The sequence below is a fragment of the Phycodurus eques genome, chromosome 6 (assembly GCF_024500275.1).
Source record: "Phycodurus eques isolate BA_2022a chromosome 6, UOR_Pequ_1.1, whole genome shotgun sequence".
Lineage (NCBI taxonomy): Eukaryota > Metazoa > Chordata > Actinopteri > Syngnathiformes > Syngnathidae > Phycodurus > Phycodurus eques.
The window spans coordinates 7,071,152-7,086,533 of record NC_084530.1 but is presented as its reverse complement, the minus strand read 5'-3'; the positions used below and the strand labels follow the sequence as shown (position 1 = coordinate 7,086,533).

The window sequence follows — 15,382 nt, the reverse complement described above, 5'->3', positions numbered from 1 at the left end:
GATTGGCTGGCAACCAGTTCAGGGTGTACCCCGCCTCCTGCCCGATGACAGCTGGGATAGGCTCCAGCACGCCCGCGACCCTACTGAGGAGAAGCGGCTCAGAAAATGGATGGATGGATGGATTTTATTCGATGGTCATGCTCTGAATTTTGTTTTGTTTTTTAGTCAGAAGTTACTCACCAGTTGCTCTTTACTTGAGTAGTTTTTTCACTGTGTACTTCCTTACTCTTACTCAAGTAAATATTTGGAGGACTAATTTTTACTTTTACTTTAATCATATTATTCTAAAGTAACAGTATGTTTACTTGAGTATAATATTTGGCTACTCTACCCACCTCTGGCCAGTTAATAAAGGGTGAAAAGGGCTGGATTGATCAGCTCTGATTTCAGAGATATGTTCATAAAAACATGATACATTGTTGAAGATAATTGCTAGAAACACGGCATCTTCTTTCAGTGCATTCAGTGGACACGTCCAGAGTGTCTGAGAGTGGAGAGAGCGGCTTGACATTTCACCGTTTTGAAGCCTTGTTTTATAAACATGGAGATTTTTTAAATCATTCAAAATGGGCATGTTTGTTTACACTCTTCTCTGTGGAGTATCAAATTTACAAGACAGTTTTATTTTCACTTTACGGGGACTTTAAGCACAATCCTTAAATGTTCAATAGGGTGGAGGTCTTGGGATTTATGAATGCCACTCCAGAAGCAGTTTTGTCCATTCCAACACCAGTTTTCAGTTTTCAAATCAGTCATTTGCATTGGATTGTTGTATGTGTAATATTTCCAAACTACACACACTTTAGGTTTTCAATCTTTATTTCCCTTTTTTTTTTTTGGTATACTGTAGCTATTCCTCACCACCCATGGCAGGCAGAGCACTTCCTCCACAACAGTAAAAAAAAAAAAAAAAAAAAAAAAAATTAAAAGTCATGAAACGACACAATTAAGAGGTATTGTGTTATGACCGTCTATTGACTCAAATAGATTCTCACAATAGGAATATGTGAAGAATGAGTACATTCTTAGATATTTAAAAGAATAGACCACCATTGCTTCTATTTAAAAAAAACGGTAAATATTAATCATAACAAAGACAGAAATAAATCAATAGATGAATCACCAGTCTTTGTTTTTCGGATTACTATTCGCTACGGCTACTTCCGGGTTAGTAGCCAATAGCAGCAAGTTGAACAGGATCACATGTGCGCAGTGTCGCTGCGAAGTTGCTGGACGTGTTCTCGTTCCGTAAACGAGGTGAGTTTTCAACACCGAATTTTCCAAGTTACTGCCCGACTTAACCACCGACGCTGAGCATGTTTGTAAACCTAGCAGTAACAGTAGACTGTCATCCGGTTTGTACTTTGCACTTAATGCCTTGTTGAGTCAGTGGATTTGAGTGTTCATTGCACCGATTAAAAAGCAAATCACATGAAGTACAGTAGACTATAATCCATATGTGCATATGAACGCCTTAATACGAGTGACAACTGAATTTACTGTTGCCTTACAATATATTTGTGCCATTTAATTACTAGTATGTAGGATATGTCTTCTAAAATGACATTTTTCCACATTTCTGCATCATTTTTGATTGGTCTTGGATTCTATTGATTGGAACACCTAAAAGTATTATGTTGCATGTTCAAGGAGGCTGCGGTGATCTTTGCTTTGAGGGATGTAATTGTGACTAATCCAATGGAAATGTCTTAATAAATAATCAGTATAGATTAATTGAAATGCACTGCAATTTTTAAATGTTCACTGTATATTTTACCCTGAAACTACAGAATGTAATTGGTCTGTACATTTTGTCATCCACTAAACTACTACCGTAAAGCCTACAATGACTGTACCGCTTAAAATAGGGGACAACTTCTGAGTCCGGACCCTGACTGCAGTCCGGCAGTTAGTGACTTCTGACAGGAAGGAAAGAACCCAGATTCGAACCCTTGACCTGAGAACTATGGATATGCCAACCACTACTCTACTGTAATGCCCAGTGTAATCGTACTAAATGAAGATAGAAGATTACGTGACATAGTTGCAGAAAAAACTGAAGTCTGGAGAAAGAGTGTATAAATAACCAGTCGACATTGAAACTTAACAAATTGTGGACTCACAATTAATTTTGATGGCACGCGTTACCTCATTAAACACTGCTGACTCTACAGTATATACAGTGTATTCCATTTTTTTTTAATTATTAATGAAGTTGATTTATTGTCATTTTAGCCATACATTATTGTACTATTGTGCTTTTGTGTCACAGTAGGTTCCATCCTTGGTTCTATTGTCATCACCACACTTTACCCTTCGACTGGTACTGCTCTGTGGCAGCATCACGAAAAATCTTTAACAGGTAGAGATAGCGCCTTTATTCACAAAACTGACATGTTGTTATTTTTCTATGTTCTTGTTTTCGTACAGGAGCTGCATCCAAGCAGTGCATCATGGGCCGCTTAGATGGGAAAGTGATTGTGTTGTCAGCCGCTGCGCAGGGGATTGGACGTGCTGCTGCAATAGTAATGAGATTTAATAAGTATTTCCCGCTGATATATTCCACATTATCAGTGCAAAATGTTTATTTAATAGGCTGTTGTATGCCAGTCAATGCTGTTTCTAGAGTTGACTCACATTTTGCATTTGTATGCAAACAACAAATGTTAATGTTGTCCCATTACTGTATGTGGTATATTGAATATAGCATTTTGAGTAATAAAACATCTGTACCACAGCAGTAGATTTTTATTTTAAGTTTTTTTTTGGGACAGAGCTTCGAAACAAAAGTGCAAATGGTATACATTCCCCAACATTACACAAAGCCATTATCATACAACAATAACCGTTTTAGTTTATGACATCTTTTTTATTGCTTGCATGGCATTGCTGTAAGGAAATATCCTTCACAGTAAATAAATGGGATCGTGTGGTGCTGGAGATGTTGCAAGAAGCCACTTTTTGTCACAAGAGAAGAGTTTAAAACTTCCTTCTCAAGATTGGTCAATTCTATTTCACCTAAAGCAATGCCCTCGTGGACGGTATGTGGGTGAGATAGACTGTTGCAGTATTTCGTACAGTGTGAAAGGTTTAACACTGAGAGTGCATGCATCTACGCAGTCTTAGACTATTTGATTCAAAACACATTATTAAAAGTTGCTTGGTAATGTGAGGGATCTGTTGAACATTTCAATAGAGTCTTCAAAAGATGCTTTGATACAAGGTCTTATGCTGTGAATGACATAGTATCCAGCAACCACAACCTGGCGGGAGCTAAAATCCATGTAAAATGAGGGTTGAGGTATTCGGTTTAGTAATTGACATCGTCTGACTAGAGACCCAGTAATGGAATTTTAATGTCACCACTCTTCCTTGATGTTGTTCCCAAAGGCCAGTTGATACATGTTCATTGAAAGACCCTCCTGTCACCTGCAAAAACATAGTCAAGTTAGAGTTTGGGGATTTTTAATATTTTTCCTTTGTACAACTATTGTAACCGATTTGTGTTTTAAATGTGCAGGCTTTTGCAAAGGAGGGGGCTCAAATCACTGCAACTGATATTAATGAGGAGAAGCTCAAGGAACTGGATAGTATTCAAGGTAGCGACTGTTCAGGAAGGTCTAATACCGCCACCCGCTGGTAAAGTGCTGTGTTGCAATGACAGAGAGAGAGAGAGAGAGAGAGAGAGATATATATATATATATATGTGTGTGTGTGTGTGTGTGTGTGTGTGTGTGTGTGTGTGTGTGTGTGTGTGTGTGTGTGTGTATGGGGGAGAAAATAAATCAAGCTACCGACATTTGCTTTTTTTTTTTTAATTCTTTTTATTTTTTTTTATATGTATATCTGGCCGCCGTGACGAAAAGAGAGCTGCTTGAGGGTACGCTATTTTATGACTCGACAAAGGTTCAAAACAGAATTAATAAAGGTGAATTTTGACGATGCCACGTCGAAATCTCATATACTTTGATTCAGGCTGCAACTGCGTCTGCCATTAAAAGGTTGATGCAATAAAAGTATTAAAATAACAAATATATCAGACATAATTTATTAATTATGATTATAGAGTCATGATTATGTTGTGCAATTGAACAGTATGCAGAGTTATTTTTGTCCTAGTTCTCAGCAAAATTTGGAAAAGATGGAAATTCATACAAATTTTGATAAATTGTTCTGGAAGTGAGTTTCTATAGGTTGGCAGCTCTGTTTATATGAATATACAGATCATTTTAAACAACTTTAAAAATTCTCCATTCTACATTTTCTCTTCCTCAACAGGGATTAGGACCAAGGTGGTGGATGTGACCAAGAAGGACCAAGTGGAGGCCCTGGCAAAGGAACATGACCACATAGATGTCCTGTTGAATGTCGCAGGGTACATTAACTTTCTCCATCAACACTAACATTGTTATGTAGTATCCCAAAGGGACCGAACAGTCTTTTACATAGATGAATATGAACAATTGCAGTCATGTCAAATGTCACAGAAAAGCCGTATTTTGTTACGGGAATCACTGAGCGCTGACTCTTTCGCCCTAAAACTGCTTGTTCAAGGTAGTTAAAAAAGACAAAAACAAGCGTGCAACATTAACGGCCAGTACGGCGCTATGTCGGGGCGCTAAGACGCTTCAGATGATGGCCAGTACCAATTTCATAACTGAGTTTGATGACATAATCACTATGTTGTATATTTTTTTAAAAATGGCGCGTCAACATGGACTAGTTGCCCAACCTCCCGAGCTGCGGCTGGCTCACAGCTAAACACGATGCTGAGCCACTCCTACACGAGGTGAAAGTTTGCTTCATGTCCGGTGTCAACGCAATAATTCAATAATCATTGCCTCCATGGCAGTGAATAAATTAGACTCCTGACAACTATCATTATCACAAAGGGAGGTTGAGGAGTAATTAACAGGAGAAGACAGAGAAACAATGCTGATTGCTAAGTTATCATCACATGTAGTCGCAAATCACCGAAATAAAATTATACAGTACACTTGTCACATAGGTCTGGCTGAAACCGTGTTTTCACACAGAGTAGCCAACTTTGAACAGCAGTGTCTGCAGTAAAAATAAAACACTAAAGCTACGCAGCCACACAGGACCGGAAATAAATATGTCACTGCATACGTCACTTGAAAAAAGTATATTAATATGATAAATATTTATAAGATAACCTTTATTAGTCCCACAATGGGGAATTTTGCATAATTTCAGAAGTAGTAGTGGATACAGGAAATACAAAAATAGCACACAGAAAGACATTTGTACAAGAAGTAAATTGAAGCCATAATTTATTAATTTTTACGATTATAGAGTAACAATTATTATTATTATAATGATGTCTTGCAATTGAACAGTATGCAGAATTATTTTCATCCTATTACATAAAATGTAATGTAATGTAAAAAAGCTTAGATATGTGCCTGGAGCCAATGCCATCGTTATGTTTTGCAACAATTAGTTTGCGATGGTCTTGAGACAGCTCTCTGCTCTTACCCATCATGAGATGTGCAACGACTCACACCTTGGCTATGAGACCTTTTTGTAGGCCATCAATTAGGACTGAACCAGCTGTTATTCATTTGCACTGACAAGGGGCTGGATTGCTGCTTGATTATTGATAGATTTTAGGTGTTGTCTTTCTTTTCCATGCCTTTTTAGACCTCCCTTTCTTCATGTGTTCAATATTTTTTCTCTGTGTCATTTCACATTTTTACACACAACTTAATTTCTAAGCGCATTTGTTCTACTTTCCTTGTATGTCTGGATTAATTGGATTGTTCCCAACATCTGGTGACATTTTCAGGTCGATAGCACCTTTGGAAGTATATTTAGTGAGAAAAATGGTGACGTGTTTAAAAAAATACTTATTTCAGCTGCTGCATGTGCATGAAAAAAAGGGGTGGAGGGGGATGAGTGAGGCTACAGGGAGAAGAGACAGCAAGGGTGGAGGACTTATAATACTTGGGGTCAACAGTCCAGAGCAATGGTGAGTGTGGTAAGGAAGTGCAGAAACAGGTCCGAGCACGTTGGAACGGGTGGAGGAAGTTGTCAGGTACAGTATGTTATGTGACAGAGGTGTCTCTGCTAGGATGAAGGGCAAAGTTTATGACAGTGGTAAAGCCATCCATGATGTATGGATTAGTGGCACTGAAGAGACTACAGGAAGCAGAGCTGGAGGTGACAGAAATGAAGATGTTGAGGTTCTCTCTAGGAGTGACCAGGTTGGATAGGATTAGAAATTAGATCATCAGAGGGACAGCCAAGGTTAGATGTTTTGGAGACTAAGAGAGAGCAGACTTCGATGGTTTGGCCACATCCAGAGGAGCGATAGTGAGTATATTGGTAGAAGGATGATGAGGATGGAGCTGCAAGGCAAGAGAGCTAGAGGAAGACCAAAGAGAAAGTTGATAGATGTCGTGAGGGAAGACATGAGGGCAGCTGATGTTACAGAGGAGGATGCAGGAGATCGGCTTACATGGAAAAGGATGACGCGCTGTGCCAACCCCTAATGGGACAAGCCCAAAGGAAAAGAAGACTTACCCTAATAGGAACTATTGCGTTTCAATTCAGTTTTCAGTTGTCAAGGATGTCATACCTGTGAAGACCACAACTGGACGTGTTTTGTTTTAATTTTTTTAGGCTTCTTCAGTTATGACTAATGGTGACAAGACTTAGACAGTCCTTCTTTGTGGGGCTGTTTCCATGCCAGGTTGACAGTGTGGTCATTAGTGTTTCAATAAATAGTCATGAAGGATCTTCAGAGACCAAGATTGAATTGATAAAATTGGTAAAATTAAGTTGCACTTGACAGAACTGCAAGTTTCATGCAGGGATGGTTCATGAAAAGTGTTGTTTTTTTATGGGGGGTTGGCTGCTGACAATAATAAGGTTTCTGCTTATCAGTACATTTTCTATAGTGCATGTCCTCTTACGGGTCACGGGTGAGCGGGAGCCTAACCTAGCCCACTTTGACCAAACCTGGACTGGTCGCTGGCCAATCCCCGGCACACACAGACAAACAACCATTCACGCTCACATTTACTCCTATGGAGAATTTAGCGTTAGTTCATCCCAGTAGGTACCGTAAATAACAGTAGCCTAACTATTGCTATATTCATGCAGCCATCATGCTGTTTTGCTTATTTATTCAGCTCCCACTTTATTATGTATCCAAAATCCCTACATCTCAAGGTTTAACCTTCCCTTGACCTTTGCTAAATCTCCTTAACAAAGGTTAGACTGTCACATTAGAAGCTCAGTAAGCTGTGTAACATGCAAGGGCACAATTTGGATAGCATTTTAATAATGAATTTTTATGTCATTTAATGGATTTAGCTTTGTTTCTCATATACTTAGATGAGGATATAGACAGACTGGTTTCCATGGAGACTTTTTTTGTTATTCCGATTGAAATCTCTTTGGTCAACTGTTTCCATGTGATGTGATCTCTTCTGATTTGGCGTTTACATGGGTTACTACATTTAATCAGAACAGCCGTTTTACAGACATGTGACGTGTAACTCAATGTAAACATCATGATTTATCAAGATGGAGGTCCGTCGTCTATTTAGCACAGTATTTGTGATTGCTTTTACACTTTTATTAAAGCAAAAGCTTTATTAAAAACATCTCCATCGCAGACCAGCTCTGGTAGGAAGCCGCCATATTTTCAAGGGTGTAAACGACAACATCACCGCGCATTTACGTCAAGACAGAACATGCGCAAACAGAGTGCAGCCAGACACCCTTCCAATTCACTGTTTGCATGACAAAAAATTACTTCTGATCAGTTTGGCAAGAGGAATACTTCGCCCCTGTAAATCCGAATGGAATTTCATTTGATGCGAACTTCCTGGGTATCCCCTCACTTGCACTACATTTCGAAAGATGTTTAGAATTTAGATAGCCACTTCCACCACACTTCATTTGTACGGCCTGGTCCACTATCTCTGTCCTGCATGCTTCCCCTCCTGTCCTTGCCCTGTCCAAGTCCTGTCCTATATTGTCCTGTCCTTCCTTCACAGGGTGTAGCACTACTGCCCCATACAACACTCGAATGTAATGTATCATTGTACAACACCAATTCCAATGAAGTTGGGACATTGTGTTAAACATAAATGGAAACAGAATACAATGATTTGCAAATCATGTTCAACCTATATTTAACTGAATACAGTACAAAGACAAGATTTGAATGTTCAAAATGATAAACTTCATTTTTTCTAGCAAATAATCATTAACTTAAAATTTTATGGCTGCAACACGTTCCAAAAAAGCTGGGACAGGGTCATGTTTACCATTGTGTTACATCACTTTTTCTTTTAACAACATTCAATAAACGTTTGGGAACTGAGGACACTAATTGTTGAAGCTTTTTAGGTGGAATTCTTTCCCATTCTTGCTTGATGTACAGCTTCAGCTGTTCAACAGTCCGGGGTCTCCATTGTCGTATTTTACGCTTCATAATGCGCCACACATTTTCAATGGGAGACAGGTCTGGACTGCAGGCAGGCCACTCTAGTACCCGCACTCTTTTACTATGAAGCCACGTTGTTGTAACACGTGCAGAATGTGGTTTGGCATTGTCTTGCTGAAATAAACAGGAGCGTCCAAGAAAAAGACGTTGCTTGGACGGCATTATATGTTTCTCCAAAACCTGTATGTACCTTTAAGCATTAATGGTGCCTTCACAGGTGTGTAAGTTACCCATGCCATTGGCACTAACACAGCCATCACAGATGCTGGCTTTTGAACTTTGCATCCATAAAAGTCCAGATGATTCTTTCCCTCTTTGGCCCGGAGGACACGACGTCCACAATTTCCATAAACAATTTGAAATGTGGACTTGCTGGACCCAGAACACTTTTCCACTTTGCGTCAGTCCATCTTAGATGAGCTCGGGCCCAGAGAAGCTGGCGGCGTTTCTGGGTGTTGTTGATAAATACCTTTTTCTTTGCATAGTAGAGAATTAAGTTGCACTTACGGATGTAGCGCCGAACTGTATTTACTGACACTGGTTTTCTGAAGTGTTCCTGAGCCCATGTGGTGATTTCCTTTACACATTGATGTTGGTTTATGATGGAGTGCCGCCTGAGGGATCGAATGTTACGGGCATTCAATGTTGGTTGGTTGAATGCAGTGATTTCTCCAGATTCTCTGAACCTTTTGATTATATTATGGACCGTAGATGATGCAATCCCTAAATTACTTGTAATTTTATGTTGAGGAACACCTAAAACAATAAACCTTATCAGTTTGAACATTAAATATCTTGTCATTGTAGTGTATTCAATTAAATATAGGTTGAACATGATTTGCAAATCATTGTATTCTGTTTTTATTTGTTTAACACAACGTCGCAACTTCATTGGAATTGGGGTTGTACCAGGCATGTATTGATTTACGCTCCTCATCTTTATTACAGCTAATGTCCTGTCTTTTGTTGTCTTCTCTTCCTATATTATTGCGTTATCTTTTCACTGTCTCTCCTCGTTGTTGTTTCTGTCACCCCCCTTTAAAACGTTGTTCTGTTTGACTGATATTTTCAATAAACATTTTCACATTTTTTTTCAATAAAGAGTCAGAATACAAAGAACCACAGTGGTATCATAAAACTGTTATGGCATAAAAAAAATGGATACATATCCTCCTTTCTGTTTGATAGAACAGCTGAACAGAACAAAAAAAAAGCGGAATTTTATTCAGATTCATATGGGTGGAATATTTCTTTTGCAAAATTCAGCCTGTGTATTCCGATTGAGGTGTTTATATGGAGCAAACCTATTGTAATCGGAATACTAGGCTCCATGCAAACCCAGCTATTATTTATTATTTTTAAATGTATGTTTCATAATAGGTTTGTGCACCATGGCTCCATCTTGGACTGTGAAGAGGCCGACTGGGATTTTACCATGGATGTGAACGTCCGGAGCATGTACCTTATGTGCAGAGCTTTCCTGCCCAAGGTGACCCTTGCCCTCCTCACTAAATGCCTTATCCACTTGATCCTGTTCCAGTGCAGCTGTAAATTGACAGACATATGCTCATTTATTTAGTTGTCACCGTTTGTACGCTGAGATAAGCTGTTTTACTCTGAGCCTGGCCACCAACTGCCCAATCACAAATCATCGTTAAGTTGACCAAACTGACGTTTGATTACTGTTTTTGATGCCAAATAAAATGCACATACAGTGAACCTAACACTTTTTATTTCCATTATACTATATTATAATATAGATTAATTTCACCATCCCAATTAATTTTGTCATTCTAGATGTTGGCAAGAAAGTCTGGAAACATCATTAACATGGCATCTGTTGCATCAAGCATAAAAGGTAAAGCAGCCTTTATATCCACTTGTGTAACAAATGCTTATTTAAAGGGACATTAAGGCACTGTTGTATGACCATGTTAATCCTCTTATACCAGATAACAGCTTTGCGGGCGCGCGTGTGTGTGACATATGTTTCCTTGACACAGGTGTGGTGAACCGGTGTGTATATAGCACCTCCAAGGCAGCCGTGATTGGCCTCACCAAATCTATAGCTGCTGATTTCATTGAGCAAGGCATTCGCTGCAATTGTGTTTGTCCTGGTAAGTCAAGAACATGCAGTAAATAGCACAAGAAAAGTCACTGTGTCCTGTTAGTCTTCCTAGACTAGTGACGCCATTCAAATAGATAACGAAGTCTATATCAGTAAATAAGTGTTTATCAGTTAGTGCTGGGCGATATGGCCTAAAATTTTTTCCCCCCCTCAATTTCGATATTCAATATGACTCGATATTGATTTCAAGTTTATAAATGTATAAAACCGGACCAGACCAAATTGATTTACATTATAAAGCAGGTTTATTTAACAATTATAAACATCACAATGAAATAAATTACTTTTCCCAAATGTATTTCAAAATATGATGATCTCAAAATTAGTGATGCACCGAAATGAACATTCTTGACCAAAACTGAAAATGAGAACCCAAGACCGAAAACCGGAAAACCGGTAGAGATTATTATGCCAATTATTAGTAAAATGTATTATTTATGGCTATGACTGCAGAGCTGGCAACCTATAGGAATTCACTTCCAGAACAATTTGTCTGAATTTCCATATTTTGTAAATTATGTAAAGAACATTATTGCAGGACAGGTATTGCAGTATATTATGTAACAGGATAAAAACAATTTGTTCAATTGTGCAACATAATCAGTACTCTATCATTATAAATATGAATAAATAATGGATTCAATAGCTGTTATTTCAATGTATTGCTTGGGGTTTAGCTCTGTTGTCGGTGTTCATCACTTAACCATTAGGTGGCAGCAATGCACTTAAACATGCACGGTCTGCCGGAAATCAAGAAAAAACAAAGAAATGTGATGTTATGTGGAATGAATAAAATGTGGTGATATGTAAATAAAGTGAATAAAAAAAGAAATACAAGACCGATTCTGAGAATGCCACACTGTGCAACCCCAACTGTCTGAAACAGTTAGCTCACGGCGACGGCCGACCCAATGTCAAACTAGTTGGGTGATCGCTCACGCAATGATGCTAACTAGTAGCTGCTAAGCGGCACGGAGTCGTGCCTCTCTTTAACACGATACATGCGTCGCACTCTAATGTGCTTCATCTTCAGGTGATTTTACACGGATATGCCCTTCTTCGTCATAACACCTTTTATATACGTTTTCCAGATGACAGTTGTTTCCAAATGATTAGTACAGAAAACAAAATCGAGCATCCCCTTTTTCCATATCGAGCATGAATAAAATATCGATCGAATCGAGCTTCTCGATATATCACCCAGCCCAATCATCAGTATAGTTTTTGTATTTGAGGACACTGTATCTTTAACCACTGTATATGTTGTATGACTAAGGGTTTCACACCTTGTCTACAGACACTTCTTTTTTCGGTAGGGAACCTGCAAATGAGAATTAGGAAGAAAATGTGCTTTTTGAAGCTCTGTGAACTATTTTCCCCCCTCAGGTACTGTTGACACTCCATCACTGAGGGGTAGGATCCAAGCTCAACCTGACCCAGAAAAGGTACTGGTCAATTTAATTTTATTATTTGTTATCAAGTATTCTGAATTGGATACATGCTACTGTTTACTTTTGAGCCCCTCTCTATAGGCTTATACGGATTTCATGGCAAGGCAGAAAACAGGCAGGATGTGCACAGCCGAAGAGGTGGCATACCTGTGTGTATACCTGGCCTCAGATGAGGTGAGTATGTTATGGATATTTGCAGCCTTGGGAGTTCACATGACACTACTTTGTAAAAACCGTGTTATTATGTGAATGCCACTGTAAAAGAAAATACTAAAAAGTAAGCCATGGGCCATCCTTTTATTAGCAAATTGACAGAATATGGGGGTTGTTATGATATGCTGTGACATATTACCATTATTCCCTCAATTTCTTTCTTTTTTTTTGGGGGGGGGGGGCATTTTGGGTGGGGGAATTTCAATTTGTATGAATTATTTTGAGTGAAACACACTGAACTGACAACGCTATTAGGGTCAGCTTCAAAATCAAACAAGTAGTTCTAGTGTACACCACTGCAAACTCCAATGCAGGGTGTCCCAAATTTCACTACATACTTCATTTATTTAGTTTCAGGCATAATTTGGACAGACTTGAGGCCATTAGCATTTGACAGCTGAGGCGTTGCAGTTTTTAAAAGCATATAATTCCCTTGCCCATGGCTCACCAATTGTCATTGGACCAGCAATGCAAATTAATATAAGTATGTCAAATACGGCCGTAAAGCTTCTGAAACTAATGCTGAACTGCAAAAACTTCTTGCCAGGTGACAATTTTACAACATCCTCCAATTTCAATTGGTGAGCTATGGGCTAGGGAATGATATGCTTACAAAAACAGCAAAATGCTGATGGCCCCACGTCAGTCTGAATGATACATGAAATGAAATAGAAAAAAAGGAAGTGTATGTTAACCTTTCGGAGGTCCTGTATTAAATATATTTTTATTGGAGTTCATTCAATTATGCAGCTGACCCTAATGTGTCTGATGTGGTCTAATGTGTGTATGCTCCTCCACAGTCGGCCTATGTGACTGGCACAGAGCAAATCATCGATGGAGGTTGGAGGCTTTAAAGAGCATTAAGCAAGGTTGTCCTATTAGTTATAGATGCTACTTTTAAGTTAGCTGGCTCCACTGTTATTACTTTTTGATTATTGATATTTTGTGAGAGGAACAACTTGTCAACTGTCAAATTACAGATAAATAAGCCAGGTTACTCACAGCTGCATTATAATAAATACAATGTGTATACATTTGAATGTGTTAAAGTGATTACTAATATAATAAATATGAAATCATATTGTGTGTACTTCACCTCCTCCCTCCTCCCAAATTTACACCGATGCTACACGGTAGGGACTGGACATTACTAATCCCTTTTATTACCATTTGCCTACCGGCTAACCTGCCAGAAAGGCTGCTAATGCCAGTTCCCAAGCGTTGACAATGTTTATGGTGTGAGGTAAGCGTTTTATTTTATTTTTTCATTTGTTTTCACTGATCGTTAACTAAGAACGTTAAGCTATTTACGATGCAATGTAGTGGGCACTGGATGTACAACATCACATCCATTATCCGACAGGAAGTACTGAAATTGACTCACAAATGCACTAAGCATAAAACCTACTCCAAGATTGTTATTTTGCTGGAAATTGTGCTTTTGTGGTCTCTGTGTGTCACTTTATGTACGAGACTTAAGTACGATGATTTGTAATTTGTTCACACACAGGTTGCCTGCTTGATACTTTAGTGTTTCGTGACAAGCTAATATGTGAATTGCTTTTTTTTTTTTTTTTTTTTAACTGTATTGTTGAAATGTTTAAATAGTAACAACCCGAAGACACCGAGACCCTTTAGCGAGAGCATGGCAATGTCCGGTAAGGCGTGGACTCACACAAATTGTCAACGAACGCGTAGTTAACCGGCTAGCAGTCCAAAATTGTCAACGAACGCGTAGCTAACCGGCTAGCAGTCCATATGTTACTACGTCCTTGGTATGACGTATAGTTGTACGCGATTAACCCCTTCGTTGAAGATAGACCCTCCTCCTCATACTACTCGCAAAGTTAGCAAGCTGTTAGCATAGGCTATGTGCACCGAAAAGAGAGTTTCGGCAGACTTTGGCAGAAACATCCACGTTCACTTACTTCCACTGCTAGCTGCGCCATATGGCCAAGCATGTAAGCATCGATTAGTGTGCTCTGTTGACAATATTGGATTAACCAACGGCTGTTGCTGGTCCCACCAGCTAGTGGTTGACAGCACGTTGCAGTATGTAATGCTTGAGGGGCGATTCCCCTACTCGTTATTTAGTTATTATACAGCTACCACTTAGGTATGCTTGTAAAAGTTCAAAGATTAAATGATTTGCAGGAGACCAGCATTATCGATTCCAGTGTTGTATTATTTTCCTGTGACAAATATTAAGAAAGGTATTACTTTAAACCTGGTGAAAATGCACTAATTTCTGGCCAATTTGAGTTGAGATTTTATGTGACCTTTTTTTTTGTTGACTCCCAGTTTAAACTTTAATGACTTTCTTCATCGTGAGCGTATTTTCAAAGGGCATCAGTGAAAAGCTTGTTAAACAGAAATAGACAACATATAATGGTGGGAATTATTTCTAATTAATTCCAGCCACTACGTGAAACACAATAGGTAACTCTTAGGATAACAAAAATCATGTGAAAACTGTAATGGATATTAAATTTAAATTGTCAACCAAATAATCTGACGATGTTTTAGTGAAGCAATATAATGTACATATGAAAAGTAATATAAAACTTGTCAAATACAGCAAATAAGGCTATGTAATGATTACTGTTGCAGTACATACATTGTTATAATGGGTGCCATCTCGTAATTTGGTTTGTACATGTGTACATATATTTGTACTTATATTGTGCTATGCAACAGTTAAAAGAAAGCCACCAAACTGATGAACTTTAAGTAATTATACAGTAGAAACCAGGGTACCAGCTTTACAAATAAATTGTCAAGAGTTTAACAGAATTTGCAGATGACAGTCAGGTGATGTGGTGTGCTTTAATTTGTCACTCAAACATGCATAGAAAAAAAAGAACAACACTCCATAAATTCTTAGAACACATAAGAATAACAACGTGACAAGGTTTGTCAAAGATTTGTCTGGCAAAATGATAACTGGGTGGCACGGAGTTCTGAGACCGGGGTTCGAATCCCGGCCCCACGTGTGTGGTGTTTGCATGTTCTCCCCGTGCCTGCATGAGTTTTCTCCAGGTACTCCGGTTTCCTCCCGCATCCCAAAAACATGCCTGCTAGGTTGATTGAAGACTCTTAATTGCCTGT

General features: G+C 38.7%; 1 protein-coding gene across 3 annotated transcripts; it reads left to right on the top strand.

Annotated features, from left to right (window-relative positions):
* Positions 1–1,194: 1,194 nt before the first annotated feature.
* On the top strand, positions 1,195–13,157 carry bdh2 (3-hydroxybutyrate dehydrogenase, type 2). Of its 3 annotated transcripts, none has more exons than XM_061679271.1 (11): positions 1,243–1,257; positions 2,273–2,362; positions 2,431–2,525; positions 3,521–3,599; positions 4,279–4,375; positions 9,863–9,971; positions 10,280–10,340; positions 10,486–10,599; positions 11,997–12,055; positions 12,143–12,235; positions 13,075–13,157. In XM_061679271.1, exons 3-11 carry the CDS (start codon positions 2,454–2,456, stop codon positions 13,126–13,128), a joined length of 738 nt encoding a protein of 245 aa, XP_061535255.1. In that variant the 5' UTR covers positions 1,243–1,257; positions 2,273–2,362; positions 2,431–2,453; the 3' UTR covers positions 13,129–13,157. The 3 variants fall into 3 exon arrangements, with proteins under 3 accessions (XP_061535252.1, XP_061535255.1, XP_061535254.1); XM_061679270.1 differs by lacking the exon at positions 1,243–1,257 and adding an exon at positions 1,277–1,355; XM_061679268.1 differs by lacking the exon at positions 2,273–2,362 and having other exon boundaries at positions 1,195–1,257.
* The last annotated feature ends 2,225 nt before the right edge of the window (positions 13,158–15,382 follow it).